This window comes from Camelina sativa, chromosome 15 (assembly GCF_030686135.1).
Source record: "Camelina sativa cultivar CO46 ecotype springtype chromosome 15, ASM3068613v1".
Classification (NCBI taxonomy): domain Eukaryota; kingdom Viridiplantae; phylum Streptophyta; class Magnoliopsida; order Brassicales; family Brassicaceae; genus Camelina; species Camelina sativa.
This window is the reverse complement of record NC_141894.1, coordinates 24,523,829-24,550,321: the sequence shown is the minus strand read 5'-3', so window position 1 is coordinate 24,550,321 and position 26,493 is coordinate 24,523,829. Positions and strand designations below refer to the sequence as shown.

The 26,493-nt window shown below is 35.8% G+C and overlaps 1 protein-coding gene, 2 long non-coding RNA genes and 1 pseudogene across 6 annotated transcripts; 2 read left to right on the top strand and 2 right to left on the bottom strand.

The window, feature by feature from the left end:
* Positions 1–4,813: 4,813 nt before the first annotated feature.
* Positions 4,814–5,415, bottom strand: LOC147927046 (uncharacterized). Its single transcript, XR_015581781.1, has 3 exons — positions 5,244–5,415; positions 4,993–5,160; positions 4,814–4,891 (listed from the first exon to the last, which is right to left on the bottom strand). It is a non-coding gene; the product is annotated as an uncharacterized LOC147927046 (long non-coding RNA).
* Positions 5,416–8,564: 3,149 nt separating this feature from the next.
* LOC147927045 (uncharacterized) lies at positions 8,565–9,260 on the top strand. The gene has a single exon (XM_087487276.1). The coding sequence runs from the start codon at positions 8,565–8,567 to the stop codon at positions 9,258–9,260; it is 696 nt and encodes a 231-aa protein (XP_087343402.1).
* Positions 9,261–17,539: 8,279 nt separating this feature from the next.
* On the top strand, positions 17,540–24,431 carry LOC104747273 (DUF21 domain-containing protein At2g14520-like; annotated as a pseudogene). The gene is made up of 11 exons (XR_015582324.1): positions 17,540–18,041; positions 21,565–21,658; positions 21,727–21,790; positions 21,880–21,993; positions 22,134–22,224; positions 22,330–22,486; positions 23,432–23,519; positions 23,662–23,734; positions 23,837–23,967; positions 24,043–24,300; positions 24,391–24,431. The product of XR_015582324.1 is annotated as a DUF21 domain-containing protein At2g14520-like (transcript).
* On the bottom strand, positions 19,913–21,134 carry LOC104747272 (uncharacterized). Of its 3 annotated transcripts, none has more exons than XR_015582326.1 (4): positions 20,817–21,134; positions 20,583–20,740; positions 20,427–20,479; positions 19,913–20,218 (listed from the first exon to the last, which is right to left on the bottom strand). It is a non-coding gene; the product is annotated as an uncharacterized LOC104747272 (long non-coding RNA). The 3 variants fall into 3 exon arrangements; XR_015582325.1 differs by having other exon boundaries at positions 20,354–20,479; positions 20,817–21,133; XR_761114.3 differs by lacking the exon at positions 19,913–20,218 and having other exon boundaries at positions 20,228–20,479; positions 20,817–21,130.
* Positions 24,432–26,493: the final 2,062 nt, after the last annotated feature.

Genomic DNA, 26,493 nt, shown 5'->3' with positions numbered 1-26,493 from the left:
TCCATTCCGCTCCAGCCATGGATTACAGACAGGACCAAGCTAGACAAGTTCAAGTCGCGGCTTGCTTCTCATACCACTTCTTAAACCTTGCCTTCATCTTTGCCTCAGGCTCCCAAGTCTGCTCCTCCACACCATCACAGTCCCACAGGACTCTCATCAAAGGAATCTTCTTCTTCCGAAGTTCCTTGATCCTCCTCTCGAGAACCCTCACTGGTCTCGCCTCCACAGTCATGTTAGGCTGAAGATCCTCAGGAATCTTAGCCAACACCTGCTCACCCTCACGGAGACACTTCCGCAACATAGATACATGGAAAACCTTATGGAATGCACGCATAACCTCAGGTAACTCCAATCTATATGCCACTGGTCCAACCCGCTTAATCACTCTGAATGGACCCATATACCTCGGACTCAATTTAGTCTCTGACATTGACCTGTTCGGACCCTGCAACATGGCCATCTTGAGGTACACTCTGTCTCCTACCTGAAACTCAAGATCTCTCCTCCTCTTATCAGCATAACTCCTCGGCCTATCCTGAGCCTCCTTCATGTTCAGCTTGAGAACCCGAATCTTCTCTGAGTTCTCCTGAACAAAACTGGCACAAAACATGCTCCTCTGCCCCACCTGAGTCCAGCATAAAGGTGTACGACATGGTCTCCCATACAAAGCCTCATAAGGAGCCATCTGAATACTCGCCTGATAACTGTTGTTGTAAGCAAACTCTACCAGGTTCAGGTGATCTGCCCAATGGCCACCCCAGTCCAACTCAGCAAATCCTCCAGCGTCTGGATCATCCTCCCTGACTGTCCATCGGTCTGGGGATGATAAGCTGTACTCATATGCACCTTAGTGCCCATCTCTGCCTGAAATGCCTTCCAGAACACCGAAGTGAACTTAGAATCCCTGTCAGACACAATGCTCGCTGGCACCCCATGCAATCTGACTATCTCTCTCACATACTTCTTAGCCAAGACCGCTGCTCCATCAGTCTTCTTAATGGCCAGAAAATGTGCTGACTTAGTCAACCGGTCCACAATGACCCAAATAGCATCAAAGGTCCGTGACACTGGCAATCCTACCACAAAATCCATAGTGATCATATCCCACTTCCACTCAGCAATGGGTAAACTCTTCAGTAACCCGCCAGGAACCTGATGCTCAGCCTTCACTAGCTGACACACATCACACCTCAAAACCCAACCCGCTACATCCTTCTTCATCCCAACCAATTGATAGTAACTCTTGAGATCACGGTACATCTTACTCGCTCCTGGATGAATGGACAACTTGCTCGCATGAGCCTCTCTCAGAATCTCCTGCCCCAACTCCTCATCCTTGGACACACAAATCCGACCATGCACCAAGATAGTACCATTATCTGAGACCTGATACTCTGAATCCACATTCTTAGAGGCATTCACTAGCCCCAAATCCTTCTCCTGAGCCAACCGCACTCTACTCAGAAGATCTGCTCTATATACCGCTTCCAAACCCAACGGTTCCTGTGAAACAGCAAATAAGCTCAAAGCACTGATCTCCCCTACCAGAGACTCCATCTCCTGCTCCTGAGCCGAAGCTACCCTCTTCCGACTCAGAGCATCTGTAACCGTGTTAGCCTTACCAGGATGATAGGCTATCTCCAAATCATAATCCGCCACAAGCTCCATCCACCGCCTCTGTCTCAAATTCAGCTCAGGCTGAGTGAATATATACTTTAGGCTCCTATGATCTGTAAACACCTGTACCTTTGCACAATAAAGATGAGATCTCCAAATCTTCAGGGCAAAAACTACAGCACCCATCTCCAAATCATGAGTAGGATAGTTGCCCTCATGCACCCGCAACTGCCGCGAAGCATAGGCAATCACCTTCCCATGCTGCATCAGAACACACCCCAAACCAACTCTAGATGCATATGTATAAACCACATAGGGTTCTCCCTGCTCAGGCAAAGTCAACACTGGCGCAGTAGTCAACATCTCCTTCAGGCTTGCAAAGCCTTCCTCACACTCTTCCGACCAGACAAAAGGAACATCCTTCCCTGTCAACTTAGTCATAGGACGTGCTCTGCTTGCAAACCCCTGCACAAATCTACTGTAGTAACCTGCCAATCTAAGAAAACTCCTGATCTCTGTGGCATTCTGCGGTCTAGGCCAATCCCTAATAGCCTGAATCTTCTCTGGATCTACAGAAACCCCCTCTGCAGAAACAATGTGACCCAGAAAGCCCATCTCATGCTACCAAAAACTGCACTTGCTCAACTTAGCAAACAACTTCTGCTCCCGCAGCTTCTCCACAACTGCCCTCAAATGCACTGCATGCACTTCAGGACTCTTAGAATAAACCAGGATATCGTCGATGAAAATGATGACAGACACATCTAGAAACTCCTGAAACACGCTGTTCATCAACCTCATAAACGCTGTAGGCGCGTTTGTCAACCCAAACGACATCGCCACAAACTCATAAACACATACCTCGTCTTTCTTCTTGACGAGCACCGACGCTCCCCACAGTGAAGTGTTAAGCCAAAAGAGTCCCCTGCTCAACCAATCCTACAGTTGCGTCTCCAACTCTACTAGAAAAATAATCAAGTATGCCCACAACAACTCACCACCACTTGAATATCAACCCTCTTGTTCGTCCAAGAACCTCTAGTAGCTTGCCAGTTAGGGAAACTTCCACAAGATAGGTTATTCCAGAAATAGCTTTCCGCTTGGCAATTCTCCACGACAAATCATCAATACGAGCGTAATAAAACAAACAAGTACCATACCTTCGCATATTCTGATTCACCGCTTCAAATGCTTTGCAGGCCGCTTACTCAAACCACTTGACTTATTCCCTCCAACAAGCTTACCAAAAACCTTGAATCTAGCAACCCTGTCCATCTCCAATGAACTTCATCCAACATCGTCGCAACAATTAGTTGATCCTGCAATGAAGGCTTCTCGTGAGCTTATCTATCTGGCAAACATGCCTTTCCCGGCTCAAACCTGCTGTAGCTCCCCTTCCCGGGACTCCAGCACCACCGGCCTCACAATCTTGGCGCACAGCCAAACATTCATAACTGCTCTGGTCATAAAACCCTGTCCCAATGGTCAACACATCCAAAACCCGAGATTAAACCACCGTCAATCTCTTGAGGTCTACATTCAATCGTTATGTTTATACTCACGTCGTAGGAATTGCTTGCTCCCAACTCCTCCACTCTTAGGTCGCAACCTTCGAGTCATACCGATCTCACTCTCAGACCAGCGTCTTCGAGTTATACCGTCTCACTCTTGGACCACAATCCTCAAGATCTCGGTATCAGGGGAACTACTCATCCCCTCAGGGGAACATCATCCCCTCTGCCACTCTCGGAGCCCTTAGCCCCTCGAGCTATCGGTATTCAGGGGAATCACCATCCCCTTAGGAGCAACAATCCTTAACGACTTTAAACATCTCTCGACACCAAGTACCTCCTGTGGTCCGAGTATAACATTGCAATGTTACACCTGCCCACTAAACTTCTAATATCCAACTGGATTAACCCCCAAACAGAGAATTATCCATTCCAACTGCATATGTCCACCTATCCGCCTCTCTAGGCCCGATACCTCTTGAGAATAATCTCATACTGGTCATCTACAACTACTCATCCTCTTAACAAAAGGTGGAAAGTCCTCAACATCCGCAGCCCTTGGCTGCACCCCGCCACATGCGGCACAACTGGAGCCTACACTGGTACCCCTCTCGGTAACCGCTCCAACAGCACGCCAATAGATCCACCAAGCGATCACCTCGACCCTGGGCTCCACCTGCTGCAACCCCACACCTGGGTTCCCAGTACCCCCGGCACGCTCACCGGCTAACCCCCTCTGGTCCCTCCTGATACGCTTGCGATCCTCTGACGTACCTCCTCGTGGAACTCTGGACCACACACTCGCTGGCCTCGGGACCCGCCCGACAATGACCACGACCACGTCCCCGTCCACGACCAACAACTCAAACACCTTAACCACTTATCTTCCAAGAACAGAGGCTAACAAGTAGAAAACAAAACAATACCACACAAAGAAACATAACAATAACTCACCGTGGAATCTCATTGAAGGCTCGAAGAGTATGTTCTAGGACTCCATGCCACACACAATTGACTAACTCACATAATCAATCAAAGCATGCAATACCAAACATCTACAACAGAAACCTAGTGAATCCAAACCTAGAACCGTAAGGGCTTTGATACCAAAATGAAAGGACCGACCTTTTTTTTTTAATAATAAATATATAAATATAATATAATAAATAAACTACAACTAGTGGTCTCATACCCACTAGTCACCTAACCACAACCACAACCAACAGCGGAAATAATAAAACCAATAAACCAATAACCAATATCAATTAAACCGTAATAATTCCAAAATCATAAGCTAAAGATCCAATCAATATAAACCATAGAACCAGCAATCCTAAACAACATTCTAGGACTCAACTCTAGCAACCTACAAAAAGCCAGACAACAACCAAACGAGCCACTAGAACATCCTCCTCTTCATTGCCATGATCCCACAGTCACTCTTTGCCTCTACCTACACCACAAACACAATGAGATGCGTGAGTATTACCAGAAATACTCAGTGAGGCGATCCTCCCATCTACGAGCTATAGACACAAACAAATCAAGAGTACAACTACAAATAAAATATAACAAACCAACCATTTAAACAGAACAACCAATAACACTTTCACCACACCTACACATTATCACACAAAACAAGTCATACAACTCAATCGCTTAGATAAGCTCATGGTCACGCACTCACCTTAACAAGTGATTCAAGAAAATAACTACAACCAAATGAGATGCTCTCCAATATCCAAGAACAACCAAACTCGCTCCTACAACCAATCACAACAACAAACAAACATTGAAAACAAACTGATAGAAAAAAATCAGAAAAGAACAACCACACAAGTAAAACTACGAAATCAAAACGAACCGTTAACTTTCTAATCCCTCCAGTGCAAAGCAAGTTCTATACGTCCAGAAGCTTCCCACAAAATTTCAGCACGATCAGATAACATATGAAACAGCAATCGTCCCCGTAACATCCGCTGATCTCAATCCACGAATGAGAAGCAACGCCCCACGAAATTGCCAATATCTCCTAGAATATTAACTCAAATTCACTTCTGTAAAAATCAGAGTGTACGAAAAACTCTTAGCTACAATCCTACCAAATAGCAGTACCTTTCGAAACGATTAGACCATTCGGATCCTCCTTCTCTCAAACCGTGACAGTTCTGTTTCTCTCTTAACTCTAAGGAAAAAGATTGATCTCCTTCTCTTTTTCCTTTACATCCAATAACCAAGAATTATGTCTCTTTCTCTCCCTCTCTCTGATGAAAATGTCGACAAAAGCACCAAAAGGAGAGAGGAGGCATCGACAATTAGAAGGAGAAATAAGGGTTTTTGGTTTAATTTGATTAAACCAGGATTTAATTAAACCAAAAATCAATTAAAACACATTCCTTTGGTTTACTCAACACATCCCAAACTATACTCCCAGAACACGGATGTTACAATATTGGTGGGAGAGGAGGAGAGAATGATTACTTACAAGATAATAATCCAAATTAGATAATGGATATAAATCTTTTAAAATAAGAACAATGTAAAATATATATCATGTAGTCTCTAAAATTAAAATTTAGCATTAAAAAATTACAATGATATTTCATTTGTTTTTTACAACCATACAACAAAAATAAGAAATCAAAAATAATAAAAAAAAAAAACAAAAATGATTTGAGGTATTGTAGAAGAGAATGACAGAACGTGAAAATGAGATAGGAAAAGAATGCCAATATGAGAGAATGAGAGATTGAGAGAATGCTTATTTATATTATATGAAATGATGGAAGTTGCATTTAGAATTATGAAGTTACAATAGTAATTTATTGTGTTTGAATAAAATTGAGTGGTAGAATATGATTAATGCATAATTTATTTTATTTTCAGTTATAATTTTATTTTAATGTGTGAGTTAAATTTTTTGTGTTTATTAGGTCTTAAATATTGTATAAAGCAATTAGAAAGCAAATAGAAAATAAAAAATTAGAAAACATTAAATGAAAATCAACCAATAAGGAGAGACAAAAACCTTACTTTTTTTTCAACCTTACTTTTATATATATGATATATAGCTTTAAACTTTGAAATGAGAAATATATTATAAACAATAATTTTACATTAGAAATATATTAATTTAGCCAACCAAAATATGAATATAAGTTTAGGCAACCAAAATAATTAAAAAATATTAAAATTTAACAAAAAATATTTTCTCTTGAAAGAGAAAGAAGTTAGGAGGAGGAATGAATTAATGTACAATTATTGGATATGAGTTACATTTGAGTTAAATGGAGTTACATGCCTTTAATTATAAATAAATATTTTAATTTTTTTATAACCTAAAATAAAAGAAATACCAAGTGGCTGAATCAAAATTCACATGATTTGGTTGTTTGTTGATATAAACTCAACACCTACACATAATATTTCAAAAAAAAAAATATTACTTTTGAAGTGACACACTAAATTAGTTTTCTTATAAAAATATATGAATTCTTCAATCTCAATAATTTTTAAAATCCCAAGGATAACTTATATTTTTTTGGTTTTTTTTTGTTTTTCACTCATCAATTTAATTTATAGTGCTAGATTTCATACTAATAGTTTCATCTTTAGAGAATTTAGTTAAATGGTATTTTTTAAAATTATAATTTATTTTTATATTTAAGTTCCAGCTGAATATGATTTCTTTTTTGGATCATTTTTATTTTGATTAAACACACAAAAACCAATTGTTTAATTATGTTCTTTTTGTTTTCAAAAACTTCAAATCATTAAAAAAAATATATTATATTAATCATTGCAGATTTATCAATTGGATCACAAAACAAAATAGTCTTTATAAATAGAGTTGATAGACTTTACAAAACAAAATAGACTTTATAAATGGATAATTATATTGATCTTTAAACATTATATTGATCTTTATGAATTATTAAAAATGATACATGAATATGTGAGATAACCATAGACATAATAGATAATTAGATATGGATCATTTCAACTTCATGATCTTATTTTGTGGTGAATATTGTAAGAAATTATGAAAATAATGACTTATAAGATGTTAATATAAAATAGAAAATGGAGATAAACCTTTTAAAAGATTAAAAAATATATATCATACAAACTCTAAAACTAAGCTTTTACAATGATATTTGATTTGATTTTTTATAACCCATACAACAACAATAACAAAAAAATACAAAACAAAACAAAACAAAAAAAAAGAGATTTGAGAATAGTGGAAGAAGATGAGAGAATGAAAGAGTGATAGACTAAGAGAATAAGATAATGAATATTTATAGGAAGAGAAATGATGAAAATTTACATTTAGAAAAATGAGAGTTACAATTCTAATTTATTGTTTTGTTTTAATACAATTGATTAATATAATTTAGTGGAGAAATAAAGTTAATGCATAATTTATAGGGGAATTTATATGAATTCAGTTTTATATTATGTGAGGTAAATGTGAAAATTAATTGTTTCTAAATTTGTGTTTTTAATATAAATATTTTTTTGTTAAAATTGCAGTACATGCCAAATGGACCAATAAGGAGAGAGTGAAACCTTACTTTTATATATATGATTTCCTTCTCATATTTCTCTCTCTTTTCTAGTGTTGATGCCTTTAACACGGCATTGTTGGCTAAACAGTTATGGAGGTTAATGGATTTCTCGGATTCTCTGTTCGCTAGAGTTTTCAAGAGTAGGTATTACCGAAATTCAAATCCTATGGACCCAATCCGGTCATACTCTCCATCCTATGGATGGAGAAGCATTGTCTCAGCTCGCTCTCTGGTTACTAAAGGGCTTATTAAACGGGTTGGCTCTGGGGAGTCCATTTCTATATAGCATGACCCCTGAATACCAGCTCAATCCCCGAGACCAGCTTTAAGTAACGGTCCTTTTAAGGATCCAAATCTCCGTTTGACTCATTTAATTGATCGTCAAACGAACACTTGGCGTCGGGATCTGCTCTTTGAGCATTTTGATCCCATGGACGCAGCTTTGATAAAGGCTTTGCCTTTAAGTAATTGCCCGAAGGAGGATTACTGGGGTTGGCATTTTACAAAACATGGAAAATACACAGTCAAATCAAGGTATACGGTGGAGCGTTTGGCCATCCCACACACTTTTTGGGCTTCTGGGGCAGGTCCAGAGATAACCTCCCTTATAGCTAAGGTTTGGGGAGTCCCATGCCCGCCAAAATTGCAGTATTTTATGTGGCAAGTCTTGACGGACTGTATTTCAGTATCGGCTAACTTGAGATGACGCGGGATTGATTGTGATGACCTGTGTACACGATGCGGGGCCGAAGTGGAAGATATCAATCATGCTATCTTCCTGTTCCCACTCGCTCGAAAGGCATGGGCTTTAGCACATGTTCCGGTGGGGTCGGTCCATTTCCCTACAGAGTCTGTCTATGCTAATATGGATCATTTTTTGGGTTCAACAAATCCGGGTGCACAAGTGGCAACCTTTCCTTGGTTAATGTGGTATATCTGGAAAGCTCAGAATGCACGGGTTTTCGAGAATGAGGTTGAACGATCTGACGAAGTTGTCCGGGTGGCGGTAGGAGAGTCGCAGACTTGGCAGCAGGCACAGGTGGAACCCGAGCAGGACGAAGTTCCTTCCTCCCTGCGTGTTTTGTCTACCAGGATTCCGGGATGTCACTTACCGTCGGTTTTCTCAGGCCATCGGTGTTTCGTTGATGGTTTGTGGAAAAACACGGATGTTTTTGCAGGTGCAGGATGGATGTGCACTTCTTCGAATGGCGCCTCTTTGTATGGCGCAACCAACTACCGGCGTAGTCTGTCTCCTTTGCATGCAGAAGTTGAAGCTTTCATTTGGGCGATGCGCTGTATGATTGGACATGATTTCCGGGAGGTGGCTTTTTATACGGACTGTTCTGACTTGGTGAAGATGGTGTCTTTGCCCCAGGATTGGTCGGCCTTTGCACCTTATCTAGACGATATCCAGAGTGACAGGGAGGAATTTTCTTCTTTTTCTTTGGTTCACGTTAATAGAAATGCTAATGTACGAGCAGACTCTTTAGCGTGCCGTGCGCGTTCGTCTCCGCATCATATTCTGTTTGTAAACAACTTTCCCGCAAATTGGCTCGTTTAAGCTGATTTCTTTTTGTTGACAAAAAAAAAAAAATCTCTCTCTTTTCTAATTAATTATTTTATATTTATTTTGACTTCTTTTTTCCTTCTCATTTCTCTCTCTATTTTCTCTTTCTCTTTTAATATTCTTTTTTAAACATTTGGTTTTCATTTTAATTACGATATTTTAAGTTTAACTTATAAATAATTTTTCTTTGCATCTTTCAATATTTTTTCTTTCCACAAAAAATAATACTTTATGAGTCTAATCTAAGTCAAATACAATTGAATTGTTGTTCATAGTCAAATTAACAAATTATAAGTCCAAACTAAATTAATTAAATAACTTAAAAATGAATAATTTTCTTTAACTAAAATTTCAATATGAAATAGACTTGTTTGTCCCACATACTTTAAGATTAAATTAGATGCATCATGGATTTAGAAAATCTTATATTCATAAGTACCATTTGGATAAATTTTTAAAAACTTTGATCTGTTACCATTACCCACATATTCTATTGGTATCCACATGACTACAAAAATATGAATTGATGTTGTCGTTGTATGCTAAACCCGCAAATTCGGTTGATATCCACATGACCACGAATATATGGATTTGATGTTGTCGGTGTATTCTAAACCCTAAATCTCTAAAACCCACCAATTCTATTGGTATCCACATGACCACAAATATATGGATTTGATGTTGTCATTGTATCATAAATCCTAAATCTTTAGAATCCACAAATTCTATTAGTGTCCACATGACCATGAATATATGGATTTGATGTTGTCATTTTATCCTAATCCCTAAAGATGAGCCTTCAACCCTAACTCCTAAACCATAAACCCAAAATATTAACAATGAATCCTAAATTATAAAACCTTAAACACTAAATTATAACTCCAAATGTTAAGATAAAAATGGATAACATATAACTTATTTATCTAAAATATGGCAAAATGCATATTAAAATGTAGAAATGCGGAAGACATCCACAAAAGTGCATCCACAAAACCACATCCAAGCAACCACATTACATATTCAAATTATGAATTTAATAGTCTAATCAATTAAGTATCCACATTTTATAATCCACTTAACGTAAAATAAATGTTCAGCTAAAATTGGATAGTGTATAACTTATTCATCTAAAGTATAACAAAGTGCATCTTAAAATGTAGAAAAAATGTAATCATAATATTTTGTGCAAAAAAATATATAAAAATTATTAATAATAACTAAACAAATGATAATAAAGATAAAAGCAAGAGAGAAAAAGAGAGAGAGAAAAAGAGAGTGATTATCCAAGGGCAAAATTGTCTTTATTTTATGACAAACTTGTGAAAACATGCTCAAAAGTACACCATGGTCAAGAAGTAGGTGTGAGTGTAAGACTATCTTATGAAAGTTGGTGTATATGCAATTGTCTCTTATTTATATAAAACCTCTATAAACTAATAAACATTATAAATTAATAAATTTTGCTGGTCCCGGAACAATATAAAAATAAAAAAATTTAATAAGAAAATAAGATAATATTTTTCTTGAAATCTCCATGTAAAATATACTTCTAATAATATCATAAATTAATAATCATGTAAATTTACATATATTATATATATATATATACAGATATAATAATGTATGCTTCTCCTAAAGCTCATATCTGTATGAACCCTATATTTTATATTATATTTTTAAACTATAATGATATAAAATACTCTATAATATGTCATAAAAATAGCTAACTTCTTAAGAAATATTCAATTTCTAGATATACATCATTTACATTTTTATAGTTTGATAGACTATTAAAATATGACAATTGATATTATTTCATAAATTTTAATTTATGTATGTGTATAAGTGAATTTGTCTATAATATTTGTAATTTATTCACTACAAGAAAACATGCGTTTTGCGATGGACGAATATGTAGCGAATCCCTCGCAAATCGACAAAAGCGAGAGATTTGCGAGGAAAGTCCGTTCCTCGCAAATCGCTTCTTGCAAATCGGTCAACGTTGCAAATCCCTCGCAACTTTCGCGAGGAAAGAAATTTCCTCGCAAACTAATCGAAAATTGCAAGGACTTTTTTAAAAAGCAATTTCCTCGCAAAATTTGTATCTAGTAACTCCCTTGCAAATTTGCGATGCTTTTGCAATTATTTTTTCCGTCGCAAATAATAATAATGGTATAAAAAATTAAAGTTTTCATTTTGGTTAGCTTAATTAGAATTAAACCGACAATTAGAATTAAACCTGTAATTAAAATTAAACCTTATAACTTATGCAAATTAAAGCTGTAATTAGAACTACTAAGTTTTCAAATAACAAAATAAGTTTACAAGGGAGATCAAGTTCTAAGCTAAACATCATTACACATTAAGAGAGAAAGAGAGTTCATCAGGTTGCTTGGCCGCCGGTAGCTTCTCCGCCAGTGGTTGTGTCTCCGACAGCTGGATCTTCTCGGGGAAACCTTGCAGCAAACTCTGGATCTTTCTCTGCAAGATAATCAAAGTATGCATCATAACTATGCATCTTCTGTAACTGAGTTGCCTGAGTTGCAAGAACAGCTTCGGCAGCAGCAAGCTTCGCAGCTAGAACAAGTGGATCTTCAGAAGGAGGAGGCGGTTGAACAATATGAGCTGAGCATGCTTCTGCTTGCATGTTACCAACCCCATATATCCGGTTCGTTTTTTTCGGAGCAACCTGCCAACAAAACATATACACACCATAAGTGTTTACACAAACATAAACATAAACAATGAAGCCTGTTTTACCTCGGCATAAATTTGGTTCTTCACAGTTACTCATAACCCGCCGGAAGCACTACTCTCCATGTTATCCGCTGATAATATCTCAGACTCAGCTTCAGCTATCTTTGATGACACTTCATTGAACACCTTCTCAGACAGTCATTCAACAAACGACCCATCAGGTTTTCTCTGAGTGTCTTCTAGGACTCGCAGGAAATTAGGTAGTGGCTCACCAGTGCTCTCAGACTAAAAACAGAGAAATGAAACAACTATATTACTATATTGTAGATATGATATGATTAATGAACTTGTGTTAAACAGAGATACTTACAAGCTTTCGTGCTCGGGCTTTAAAAGAGGTCTGACCAGAACGGTGCTTATGTATTCCGGTGCCATCAGGATCACAATAGCGAGCATTACGGCTATTGACACTCTTTGCTTCTGATTTTGGTTCACACCAAAACGATACCAAGCCATCCCATACGGTAGGATCAAGCCACCGCGGCATTGCATCATTACCTTTCTTCCTCCACTTACCCTTCCACCGAGACACTTGATCACTCATCCGACTCTTCAACTTCTTTTCACACTAAGCTCTAACTCTTCCATTGATGGACGCATCCCAGTTATATGTTTGCTTGTAAAGACATAACATGAATCATAATAAGAATCGGAACCAAAATCAAGTGATAAACACACAAAATATGTAATTTATACACATCAACAAATCTGTAACTTACCGCAAAAGTTTCAAACCACTAGTTTACAACCGGACCTGGTGTTTGGGTCCAATTGGCATGAGCTGATTTGAAATCTCTTTCAAAAATGGCCCGGACAGTAGCAGCAACCGAAGAATCCTGGTCAAACCTACAAAACATAAGATAAAAGGAATGAGGATCATTGAAAATACAAAACATAAAGATAAACTACAGGTTAGATGCATAACATTCTCACCAGAGAGTACCCGGAGGTCGCTTAGGATCCAGTTTTGGTAAGCCAGCACGCCCAGGACTTGCAAGTAACTGTTCCAAAGTGAAAAAAGTTTGACAAACAGAAATACTGTTGACACACGAAGTTGATTGCTGAGGAGGATTCTCATCATGCATCGCCGGAGAGCTTCCATGAGGATTATCAGCATGCATCGCTGGTGATATACCTTGAGAAGAATTGGGAGAAGGTAACAATCGGGGAGGAGCAGAAGCAGAATGTGTCCTTCGAGCAGAGACTAGAGGACTTAAACCTTGAGAAGCAATGAAGTTTCTGTACATGTTTTGGTTTACAGAAACATTTTGGTCTCGAGAAGACATCTGAAAGCAGAAAAAAACTGATTAAAAACACAAAAATTGAAATAACCCTAAAATTAACTAAATCGAATTTGAAACCCTAAATACTAATTAAAACCCAAATCGAATCATAACCTAAACCCAAATTGAATCCCCAAATTAGAAACCCTAAAATCGAATTAAAAACCTAATCGAATTATAACCCTAAACCCCAAATTGATTCCCCAACTTCGGAGAGGAGAGGAGGAGACTTACCGGCAAAGAGAGAAGAGATCGAGTCGGAGATTAGGGTTCGAGAAGGGTTAACCGGGACTGAGAGAAGAGGAGGAGTTAGGGTTTAGACAAGAGATTCAGAGGACAAGAGCAAAGAGGAGGAGTTAGGGTTCGAGAAGGGTTAACCGAGACTGAGAGAAGAGGAGGAGACTCACCGGAAAAGAGAGAAGAGATCGGAGAAGAGAAAGATTAGGGAACTAGGGTTTTTCTTTTGGCTGCAGATTAGTCGAGGTTTGAGCTTCGCTCAAACTAGGTTTTCTATTTATATAGGAAAACGCTGCGTCGCAAGTCCCTCGCAAATGCTGCTACGGATTTGCTAGGATCCCTCGCAAATCCTTAGCAAACGTATTAAAAATATGTAATTTATATTTCCAGACTTTGCGAGAGAATTGCGAGAGACCTTATAAAAAATATTTCCATATTTTTCAAACATATAAAAAAATATGTAATTTATATAAGAATTTGATTAGAATATTGAGAATTGCAAACATATAATGTCCTTAGTGTTTAGAGTTAAAGTTCAAGGGTTTAAAGTTGTCATTTGCGAGGGAATTGCTATCAACTGAGATATTTGCAATGGATTTGCGAGTAATTTAGGGTTTAGGTTTTGAAATTGTCATTTGTGCCCTATCTTTGATTATAAATCTTGGATTTATCTTTTTAATCATTAATAGTAATGTAATTAGTCTTAAGGGTTTAGGTTCAAGGGTTTATTTGCAAGGGAATTGCTATAAAATTAGAGATTTGCGATGGATTTGCGAGGAACTTGCTATGCAAATAGCAAAACCATCGCAAATTTGTCGCAAACCTTGAATATCTATTTTTTAAAAACCATCAAAAATGATTTAAAACAATTAGTCAAATAAACTTTCAAGTATATTATAAGGTCCAATAGGCTCATCATACTTTTTTCTATCATCAAACTTTTTAAAATTGTCCAATTTTGCATCTTCCTCTCATCATTAACAATCTTCTAACTATCTTCCTATATGTTCATTACATTGAGACAAATATTTGACAAATATTCCAAAATTGTCCAATTATCCAAATATTTTGTGTTGCACTGCCCTATCTTTGATTATAAGTCTTGGATTCATCTTTTTAATCATTAATAGTAATGTAATTAGTCTTTAGGGTTTAGGGTTTAGGGTTTAGGGTTTAAGGTTTAAAATTGTAATTTGCGAGGGAATTGCTATGATTTTCTTAATTTGTGATGGATTTGCGACTAATTTGCTATTTATCTAGCAAATCAGTCGCAAATTTGTTGCAACCTTGTATATTTAATTTATAAAAACCATCAAAATAATTTTAAAAGTTAGTAAAATTAACTTTCAAGTATAATAATTATATTAAGTTTTGTAATATTTATATAAAAATAATTTCCTAATTTTGCAATGGATTTGCTATGGCTATCGCAATTCACTCGCATGTCCGTAGCAAATTTGCTATGGATTTTGTTTTCGCAAATGCGTCGCAATATTGCGAGTGAATTGCAAGGAAGGTCACCTTCCCTGCGAATTTGTCGTAAATGCCTCGCAATTGAGCAGCGGATTTGCGACGACTGGCTTCCTAGCAATTTTGCGAGAGATTTGCTACATATTTTTTATTTCTCGTGCTTTCGTCGCAAATCAACCGCAAATTTGCGAGAGCTATCCTCCGTCGCAATTCGTCCTCGCAAAAGGCGTGTTTTCTTGTAGTGATTGTTAATAATATGTTTTAGCAAAAATTACTCACATGTTATAGAAAAGTAGGTTTATTCCTGATATGTTATACATTTTCTAAAAACTACTCGGATATTTAGTGCCCTGGTGTAATTACAATTAACCTCGTGGGTTTATTTTTTTATTTTAATTAGGAAAATATATAAAAAATACACATCAACAAATTAAAATAAACATTATTCTCCAAAATCCACGTCACTAGACAGTTTCTTTTTTCCAAAATCGAGAGTTTTTTTTTTATATATATCAAAAGAGAGGGAAACTGAAATGTTTTACTGTTTACAACCGAAAAAAACTCTCTCTCTCGTCGCCAAACCCTAATTCCGCCGGCGATACTCTGTCTTTCTCTACTCTCTCGCTGTCATCTCTCGCCATCTTCGCTCGCTATCTTCTCTCGCTGTCATCTCTCTCCGTCCTCGCTCGCTCTCCTCTATTGCTCTCTCTCTTCATCGTTGCTCTCTCTCTCTCTCTCTTTGTCGTGTTTGTTTTTGTCTACAGACGTCTTTGTTTACGAGTTCCGGTATGAGTCGAACCTTTATTTTCGAGTGTTCCGGCTGAATGAGGGGTTTTATCGATGGTTTACGGCTGATTGTTGCCGTCGTTAATTTACATATGATGGCTGATTTGTTAGATCTATTCAATTCAATGACTGAGTTACTGTATGCTTTACAACTGATTTATGATTTATTAATGCATCTGTGGCTGAGTTTGTTTTATGTTGCGTCTGAGTTTGTTTACGATTTATGGCTGAGTTATGATTTAATAATTTTATCAATGTATTGATGACTGAGTTTGCTCTATGTTTTGGCTGAGTTATTTTATGCTTTGGTGGTTGAGTTATGGTTAACAATGTATTTGGGGATGAGTTATTTTATGCTTAACGGCTGAGTTATGTTATTGGGCTGAGTTATATTATACTTTTCGGCTGAGTTATTTTATGCCTTACGGCTGAGTTATGTTATGCTTTACGACTGTGTTATGTATTGGCGGCTGAGTTATAATGCTTATTGGCTGAGTTAGTTTATGTTTTACGGCTGAATATGTTAGATGTTTTGGCTGATTTATTTTATGCTCTACTGCTGAATTATATTTTCCAGATGGCTAAGGATGTTTTGCCATCGAGAGATGTTGTTGAAGTGCTTGAATCAATCAATGCTAGAGATTTACTCACTTAGCCTAAGATATTAGATGTGTAATTTAAATTAGCCTAAGAGATTAGACTTTAAAATTTAAATTTATTTTTTTCATATGTAGAGTGATTCTATAAACATTTGATTAACTATTCATTTAATTATTTAAATTGTGGGAAAAAATTATTTAATACGAAACTTACAAAAAAAATAATTTATATCTGAACATACGAACTACCATAAAAAAATAAAAATAAAACAAGTTTTTTAATATAATAAAAAATTGATTCAATATTTTAGGAAATTAAATTTTTTTTTCTATTCAGTTCCTGTCTGCACAAGCGTGCGGGTAACTCTCCTCGTTAATATAATATTTCAATAAATGTCAAATCTTCATTTTACTATTTTAACAACACCAATATAAAATATGTCGAATCAAAATGATTTAATTAATATTGTATTAAACAAAAATTGTTGTGCGGTATACTACGGATTATATACTAAATCACTATAATTAACAAAAGAGTATATTAGCAAAATTAGTATTAAATTAGTAAATTAAAAATAAATTATCCCACGAGCCATAATCTAGTTAGAGATTGTAATTACTTACACTAATAATGGCCCTCGTGCCTTTTTGTTATAACAGTTTTTCCACCAAATCACATCACAACCTTTCCACATTGTACTATGATGAATTATGTGATACTCGAATCTACCAATATATCAAATCTCTAACTTGTTGTGCTAAGCATATAAATAAAGAGTATGATTGGTAACCTACCAAAGTTGTAAGTTGGAGAGCTGTAAACTGTTACAGAATAGTATAAATCTGTAAGAAAAAGATATATATAAAAATTGTACTAAAAAGCTGAGAGTGTGAAGTAACCTTAGTGCAGTGGCAGGAGGTAAGTCCATTTGTAGAAGACACCATCATATCCGGAATCGAATCCTGATTCCTATAAAAATAGAAATTTAGCTAATGGACCGACCAGTTGTGACCTAATGATTGACAAAAAAACACACTTTTGTGATTGGTAAAAAAAATCAAAGATGTACAAGTGGTACAGCTTTAATTGTGCTTGCCAGTGAAGGCACGTTTGCAGTTGCACTAACATCGCGTGGGCAGTTTAGACTTTCGCCACGCAAACTATCTCCTCCAAGCTTCGTCAAGAAAAAACGTGTTTTTTTTTCTTGGATGGGCCTTCTTCTTTTCGTCTCCCATTCGCTCTAAAATTTACTCAGATCTCTCTCTTCGTAATCTCTGTTATTTTCTTGTCTTTTGTGTGTTTCTTGTGTCGCAAATCACAATCTTTTTGCTAAATCAGAGCTCATCTCATTCTGATTTCAACTAGTATAATTTTTAGCTTTCGAGACGGTGTATTTTTGTCCGTACGCGATTTCGAAGATGTTGACGTAAGATTAGGGTTTTTGATTTTTGGGTTTTTGTTTGTGAAACTATGGCGGTGGAGTATGAATGCTGCGAGACCAACTTCTTTATACACATAGTTGTGATAGTGTTACTAGTCTTGTTCGCTGGACTAATGTCTGGTCTTACTTTGGGTCTTATGTCTATGAGTCTCGTTGAGGTTCTTGCTAAATCTGACACTCCCACAGATCGTATACATGCTGGTAATTTTAATTCTTCCACCACCAGGGAATATTTAAAGTTATTAAAAAGAAATCAGAATCTCTCGCATGTGTTGGTTTGGTCGATGTCACGGGTCTCTCTGATTTTTACTCCCTCCATTTTTATTACTTGTCGTTTAAGGTTGTTTCGTACAGATTAAGAAAACCATTAAATTTTTTGTTTTATCCCTTTTTAATATATTTTCTAATTTTTTTATTGGTCAAAACATTAATAAAGTTGAATAGAATTAATTTTTTTACCAAACATTTGCATTGGAAATCTAAAACGAAAAGTATTGAAAAACAAAAATTTATCTTTAGAATGACAAGTAATAAAAAACGGAAGGAGTAGTTATTTTAATCAAGCTCCTAATTTTGGTTTAGATTGGTTTCTAGGAATTATTAAATTACTAACTTTTGACCCGTGCATATGCATGGAATTATTATTTGCGAAATTTAATATAATAGAAATTTTAGTAATTTTGACAATATAATTTAGTTGTATATTATCAGTTTACTTTTAGTTATTTTAAAAATATAATATGATACTATATTATCAATTTAGATGTTAATACTAAAAGTAACATTAATTTGTTAATATTAATATATCGGTAAGTACTTTACAATATAATTTGGTTGAATTTTTATATTTTTCTATGTTACTCCTAAATGTAGTTATATGTATTTAAAAATATAAAAATATAAATTTTATAATCATGTAAAAGTAAAACTAAACTAAAAGTATCAATAAAAAATTGAAGATACCCTTTATGATATGTTAGAATGAAAAAATAACGGTATTTTGTTTTAGATAAAACAGGAAAAATAAAAGACCCCATAAAATTATGAGAATATTTGTGTTATTGTTTAAATAGTAATAACAACTAATGAAAATACTACACTAATTATTTGAAATAGAGGAACTAATTATTCCGGTTTGTTTTATGAGTGTTTTATTTGGAAATCCCGTTTGCTTTGACTGTTAAATTAAATAAAAGGAAAGGAGATGATTTAAAAAAAAAAATATACAGAAAAAGGAGTTAATGTAAAACCTCTATCCTTTGTCGGCACCATTCTTAGCCAGCTAATTGCGATGTGAGCCACTGCCGCCAAGACCTTCCTCTTTCTTTCACCACCGTTCTTTCGACATAACTCTTTTGTGTATATTGAATACATGAGCTGCACATGTATTGGACAAACCTTTCATCTTCGCTTCAATAGCAAATGAGCCTCAAAACCTCAAATTTGACAACAGAGTAATTGAGTTGAGGAATATCAGACTCATATTGTATTTGCGACTCTCCTCCACGTGATGGGTATATCTTCTTCCATATTCAACTCTTCTCTGTTTCCTTCAATTTGTACAGTTATCAATTATTCTGATCTATGACTGCTCTCCGTAAACTCAATTCTATTGTATACTCGATTTGGATTATTAGATCATCACCGATTTGACAATTCAGTTTTGATTTCAATTTTCATCAGTTTTTAGTCACCTATTCATTCTCTGATTATAGCTGATATTTTCTTCAGTTTCTTTACTTACCTTCGGTTTGGGATCAAAATCTTTCAGTCAATTTGTTTCATTGCTAAGTCTATCTATTTGTTGTTTTTAGTTATGTGAATTTTTGAGAGATTGCGAACCAAAAGTATGATAAAATGGTTCAATTTTTTTCTTTTTCTTTCTTATCTCTCTTTTTATAAAAGATTACTACAGGCTATTGGGATTGAAACTTAAACATTTCAGTGGATGCAGTTGATATTGGAGTAGACATGCCATTGCCATTTTTGCAGATTCGTTCCATCTCAAAGGTACTTATCGTTTCTTTCTTTAACTTTTATAAAAGTAGCAAAAAATTGGAGTAAGAGTCATGTTTTAGCAGAATTAGAACATTAAAAAAAAAAAAAAAATAGTACATAGCAACTGTGTTCTTGAAATAGAGAATTGGATTGCATAGATATATTATTCTACTTATTGAAGGACACCTAGAGCAGAACATGCATCTCTAAACGTAGGATACAAAATGCCATCAACAGTACGTTAATCTTCAAAACTCGTTGCACCTCTTCTATGTGTTAAAAGGATTCTCATGTAAAACTGCTCACCAATAGCTGTTGACCTAAATTGCATCTGAGTAACACCTGAACTTCTTTGAGGCCTGGTCCACTTTTTAGTAATTCTGTTCCAAACAATGTGTTTAGGAAACTCAATGTAAGTCATCTGTGTTGCAAAGATAAACAGAATATAACAAAAAAGGAGAAACTAATTGATTCAATAACTTGAACAGATGTTAGCAAGCGGTGAATATCGTTACCAGAGAAGTGAAAGAAGGAAAGGAAACGAAGAACGATGATAAGATTTGAGAATACTATAAGTACACCAATTACTTTTTGAATTTTCTAACTAAAGTGTTTTTCACTGATGCTTGAATTCGATCCCCCTGTCATGATCAAAAAATATTTTGCAAATTTTTTGAAGTTATTCGAATGGGATTTGAAAAGACTATAATGTAATACGAAATTTATATAACTACGCACACTTACCTTTTGCATCCACCAAAATTGATTCAATAACCAGAATAACTCCAGGTTTATCTTTTGGATAAAAATTCCATGTCCTGGCTATTAGAACTTTGATCTTCCATTCTCTTTTTAAAGAATTAAGATTAGAGAGATGAGTAAAATCGAGAGACATGCTGCAGCTGAAACAATAGAAATCAGAATTAATATGCATAGAAGAAAAAAGTAATGGGTATGAACAAAAGATGAAGAATTTACCTCCGTCTGAATTGTTGTTTTCAAACGAATTTAGCTTTGTGAAACTGAAAGAGGTTTTCGAAAGGAAGATCTGGTGGGGCATTGGTTTATGATTAAAACAGAGGTTTTGAGGTGCGTTTTTTTTTATTTGGAGGATGTTGAAGAACATTTATATAGAAGATGGGAATTGTTATAACCACCTTGAATGTGGATCTGTTACTGGGCATGAAATTAGGACTGTTTTTCAGTTGTGTTTGTCAGTTGTGCTTCTTGTGAAACAGAAGAGACGAAGAGGAAAAGGTGAACGACAGAAAATCAAAGTGGACGTGTTTGATGCTATGTTTGATGGACTTAGGGTGATTCCAATTTTGTTTGATGGACTTCTATTTGGGCTTCATATATCTTTTATTTTAGCCAACAATCCAATAAGCCAAAAATCAGTGTTACGTTTTTTTTTTCTTACAAAATTATTTATCCCACGATCTCTCTACTTTTTCTGATTTCGAATTTGTTCAATTATTTTTATTAATTAATTTTATTTCAAAGTATCTGATGTGCACAATCCTAGTGGACATGTGACTTGTGCTTTATAGGATAAAGGATAACTTGTGGATTTAGTATTGAAGATTAATATTGGCATGTTTAGCTTTGGTAAACTTTATCTAAACCAGAACTGGTGACTAATGACTTGTTTCATTGGTTGTGTGATAAATTTGAATGTCTTGATTCATTATCTTAATGATTTGCAAGTGGGTTTTGGCTTTTGCAGCAAAGATATTGCCAGTTGTGAAAAATCAGCATCTTTTGCTTTGCACTTTACTGATATGCAATGCAGCAGTATTAGGACTTGAACTTGGGGGAATGTACCTACTTGTAGGGTTCTTGAATGTTGTTGTTTTTATCTTAGTAATAGTAACTTTTGGTATTTCAGACGCTTTGTGACGGCTTGGGGTGCCATTCTAATTTCAGTGACATTGATTCTTCTCTTCGGTGAGGTGAGCTCTGGTTTTACTTATCATTTACCTGAATATTTTCACTGTGTCTGGTGAAGACAATCGATGGTTGATTTAACTCTCATCTGCAGACTATACCTCAGTCAGTCTGTTCTCGTCATGGTTTGGCAATTGGTGCAACAATGGCTCCGTTTGTCCGTGTCCTAGTCTAGATCTGCTTACCAGTTGTATGGCCGATTAGTAAGGTGATTGATTGCACACCCGAATCTCCCATATTGACCTTTTTAGTTATGCAAGAGGGTCCCAAGAGTAATTAACCTGGACATAGAGTCTTTGTCCTGATACAATCTTTGCTCTTTTTTTTTTTTTGCTGTATATATTTCAGCTGCTGGACTTTCTACTTGGTCATGGTCGTGTAGCCCTTTTCCGCAGAGCTGAGCTGAAAACACTTGTGGATTTGCATGGAAATGAGTCATGTCTTCGGTATCTCTTATGTATCAAATTATGAGTTGTGTGCCCCCATGATGATGACATGTTTCTATTTATGCTTTTTGAATTATGTTGTCAGCTGAATAACTTAGCATCCCAATTCTTTCAGGCTGGAAAGGGTGGAGAATTAACACATTATGAAACAACAATCATTGCTGGAGCTCTTCAACTATCTGGGAAAATGGCCAAAGATGCAATGACACCAATTTCTCATACTTTTGTGATTGACATCAATGCAAAACTAGACAGGTCTTGGTTCGTTCAAACGGGAAAAATGTCATTAAAATCCTCAAGTCTACATTTTTGTTGATTTAAATCCCGAACTCTGCTTTTGGAGGAAAAAACATCAATTATTTGTTGACTTCCAAATAAATTGCAAACTTTCGTTGACCTAGCCTTTTGAGGCATAACATTAAGTAGTAAAACGGAGAAATTAAACGGGGTTAATTATCTGTTCACAAGATCTGTTAATTGCAAACGATGTTGTTTATAACACCCTAAAACTCCCAAATTAAGAAATCGATTCTCAATTTCCCCAATTCACAAACCCTAATCGATCTCAATTTATCCTTTCTTCTTTAATTTCTCTTTTCTTCTTCGGTTTCTCTCTTCTTCTTCGAGCTGACGAGATGAGTTCTAGCTCAAAAACATTGGTGGTAGCTTCGTTCGACCGTGGAGTGCCATTGAAGTGTGTATGTGGAGCCGGTGTAACGATCTTTACATCGAGAACTGAAGAGAATCTTGGTCGACCGTTCTTCCGGTGTATAACAAAAAGAGATCTGGAATCTTCTCGTCATCGAAGATATCATGTTCGATTAGGGTTAGATCGATTAGGGTTTGTGAATTGCGGAAATTGAAAATTGATTTTTCAATTTGGGGGTTTTAGGGTGTTATAAACAGCGTCATTTTGCTATTAATATATCTCGTTAACAGATAATTAACCCCGTTTAATTTCTCTGTTTGACCACTTTAACGTTGTGCCTCAAAAAGCCAAGTCAACGAGAGTTTGCGATTTATTTGGAAGTCAACAAATAATTGGTGTTTTTTTTTCTCTAAAAGCAGAGTTTGGGGTTTAAATCAACAAAAATGTAGACTTGAGGATTTTAATGACATTTTTCCCTCGTTCAAACCCCCTGCATATATTCCTTAATTCTCCGAGTCATTCTAAACTTAGTTTCTTCTGTCCTTCATCAGGGATTTGATGACTTTGATTCTTTAGAACGGTCATAGCAGGATTCCAGTATATTATGAGCAATGTACCAACATAATTGGACTTGTTTTGGTAAATCTCCATCTCACGATACATTCTTCTTCATATTCCAAGCAGTTGATGAATCTTAGTAACAAAGCAGACTAATTTGCTCTTTTATTGACATTATAGTCCACCTGTATTTGCTACAAAAGGCTCTTCAATTTATCATCAGGTGAAGAACTTATTGACTATCAACCTGATGAAGAAATACAAGTAAAAAATGTGACGATACGACAAATCCCAAGGTAAGTTTACCAATTAGAATATGATTACCATATCTAAACAATTGACGACTTGTTGAATATACTTTTGATTGCTTGTTCTTGTTTTTCTCCAATGCACTCCAGAGTTCCAGAAACCTTACCTCTATATGATATATTGAACGAGTTTCAGAAAGGACATAGCCACATGGCTGTGGTTGTGAGATAGTGTGACAAAATCCACCCATTAGTCAGTAATGATGCTGCAAAGGTAACTGGTTTTTCTTTGTGGGAGTTACAATGGGATGAAAATCTCTTACATGGATTAATAACTTCCTCTCCACTTTGAAAAGCGATTATAAATGAAGTCAGAGTGGATGTGGATGATGAGAGATCCCCACAGGAAAAAAAAGTTAACGAGAAGGAGATTACTTCAGAAATGGAAGAGCTTCCGAGCAAATTCGTTTGGGTCGAGGAGCAATAAGTGGTCCAAAGATAATGACACTGACATTTTGCAATTGAACGAACATCCGCTGCCAAAGCTAGCTGAGGAGGAAGAAGCTGTTGTATCATTACCATGGAAGATGTCATTGAAGAACTTTTGCAGGTAAGTAACAAACTATTACCTCTTCAATTCTCATGACGTTTTCCTATTATTTTATTTCAATTCAGTTGTCATTTGTTTGTGAATGTGACTGAAGAGATATTTGATGAGACGGATCATCATTTTGAAGACTCGTGAGAGCACAACTTCGAGTGCTCAATATTAGTTGTCTGAACCATATACACGGTGCTATAGCTCGGAACGTCCAGTTTCCATGGGACAAGTTTTGCTTGGAAAGAGTCATATATATAAAAGTCAGATCATGTCATGCAATAACACTTCTTCTTAGGTATATAGTTTATTCCTTATCTACAAATTGTTTCGCACAACAGGTAGAAAGATATTCCTAGCATGAACTGTTAATATATGTTTTATATCGTACTACACATTGTAACTCCCCCAAGCAGAGAATCCCCTGCATCTGCGGCTAGAACAAGTGTTAAAACAGCTAAGTGATCGTTGATAAGTCCAGCAAGTGTTGCCTAAAGCCAGCAATATCACAGTTTGAAAAAGTTTGTAATTTTTCAAACTCCAGGGAGAAACCAAAGAGCATCCTTGAGCTTCATGTTAGAGAGACTAGGGAATCGTTTTCAGGGTCTTGGTTTCGAGATTGAACACACAGATGTCCAGGTTTGAAAACAACCGGTGAAAAAACACGGTCTTCGCGGGTATAATAGATGGAGTGTGGTTCGATACCACGCATAGTGATACCCAAGTCAAGCAGGGTCTCCTCATCTTCAATAGTATCCACCTCAACAAGCGGATTGTCGTAGTTATCTGGATCTGCAATAGGATCATCCTTGTAGACACGGAAGCTCTTATTGCTTCCAATGTTTTTCTCAACCAACAAAACCTCTCCTGATCTTGTAACCACAATGCTACAATTGGTTTTATAATCCCGTCGAGGAAACTTTTTCAATGGGTAATTTTGAGTGACGTCCTCGAAACCTTGTTGACTAGACTAGACAAATCGAGGAATCGAATGTAAGCATGAGTCGTAACGATATAAAGAACGTAACCATGCATGGAGTACCATATCTTTTACACCTCGTAACTCCTTGTGAAGAATATAACATAGGTCAATGTTATTGTAATGATCGGCACCTTTCTTGCAATAGGCTAAAATCGTGTCAGAGTAATCGAAGAACCAAACTACAACAAACTCTTTCGCATTCTCGTCCACCCACAAAAAGCCTCTTAAAATTGCGTCTGTTTTGTAACAAACACGATTATTATGAAACCTAGCTAACACAAAACCTTAAAAAACAAAAATGCAAAAAGCTAACCATTAAGATTTGTTGCTTTATAAAAGTAAAAAATAAAAACGCAATATAGAGAGGAAGAAATAATGAATACCAGTCGTTTAATTTAGGAAGAGACCAAGTTTCTTGAGCCGAGCCGTTGTGTTCTCGTGTTATCGTCAAACTTAATTATTTTGATATGGTGTCTAGTTGATTTGCACACCAATTCAACCGTGTTTACTGTTTAGTATGAACTCATACTAAAAACAGAATTTATCTATGGAACATAGAAATTTTTAAAATAATGAAATAATACAAATAGAGATAAACTGAGTTAATAATGGTTACTTAAAATAGAAGATATATATAGTTTGTGAGATGGTTTTATTGTGAACGTGGGTTCATAAATCGTGTGAACAAATTTTGAAAATCAAAACTGCCTTATTTTGAGGAGGTTGCTATTAATTTTGAAAAATTAAACTGCCTTACCGAATGCATTTTTTCGTTATATTTCTTTTTATTATTATTTTTTAAAAATATGAAATAAAAGCCACGTGGCATAATATGATTAGTTAGCTGACTTGTGCTTTATAAAATAAAGGATAAAGATTTATAAAAATTGCCAAATAATTTTTGCATATTCTCATAGATTAGTTTTACATAGTTTTGAAAATTTACCTCAAGATATCATAAACTTTTAGAGAATCTGAAATGGTTTACGGTTGATTACAAAAGTAGGTCATAGACAACATTAAGACTTTGAGGTTCGGAAATCATTAACGAAGAGGTGAACAAACGATTATGAGGAAGATATCTAATGAGGATTTGCATATGAAGATTTCTGTAGAGGATTGCGACTATGAGATCATGAGGAAGAGTATAGATGGATTGGATTGGATGGTGAAGATTTGGCCAAAGTGTATAGCAAGAAGAGTCATAGGCGTCACCGAGAAGAGTAA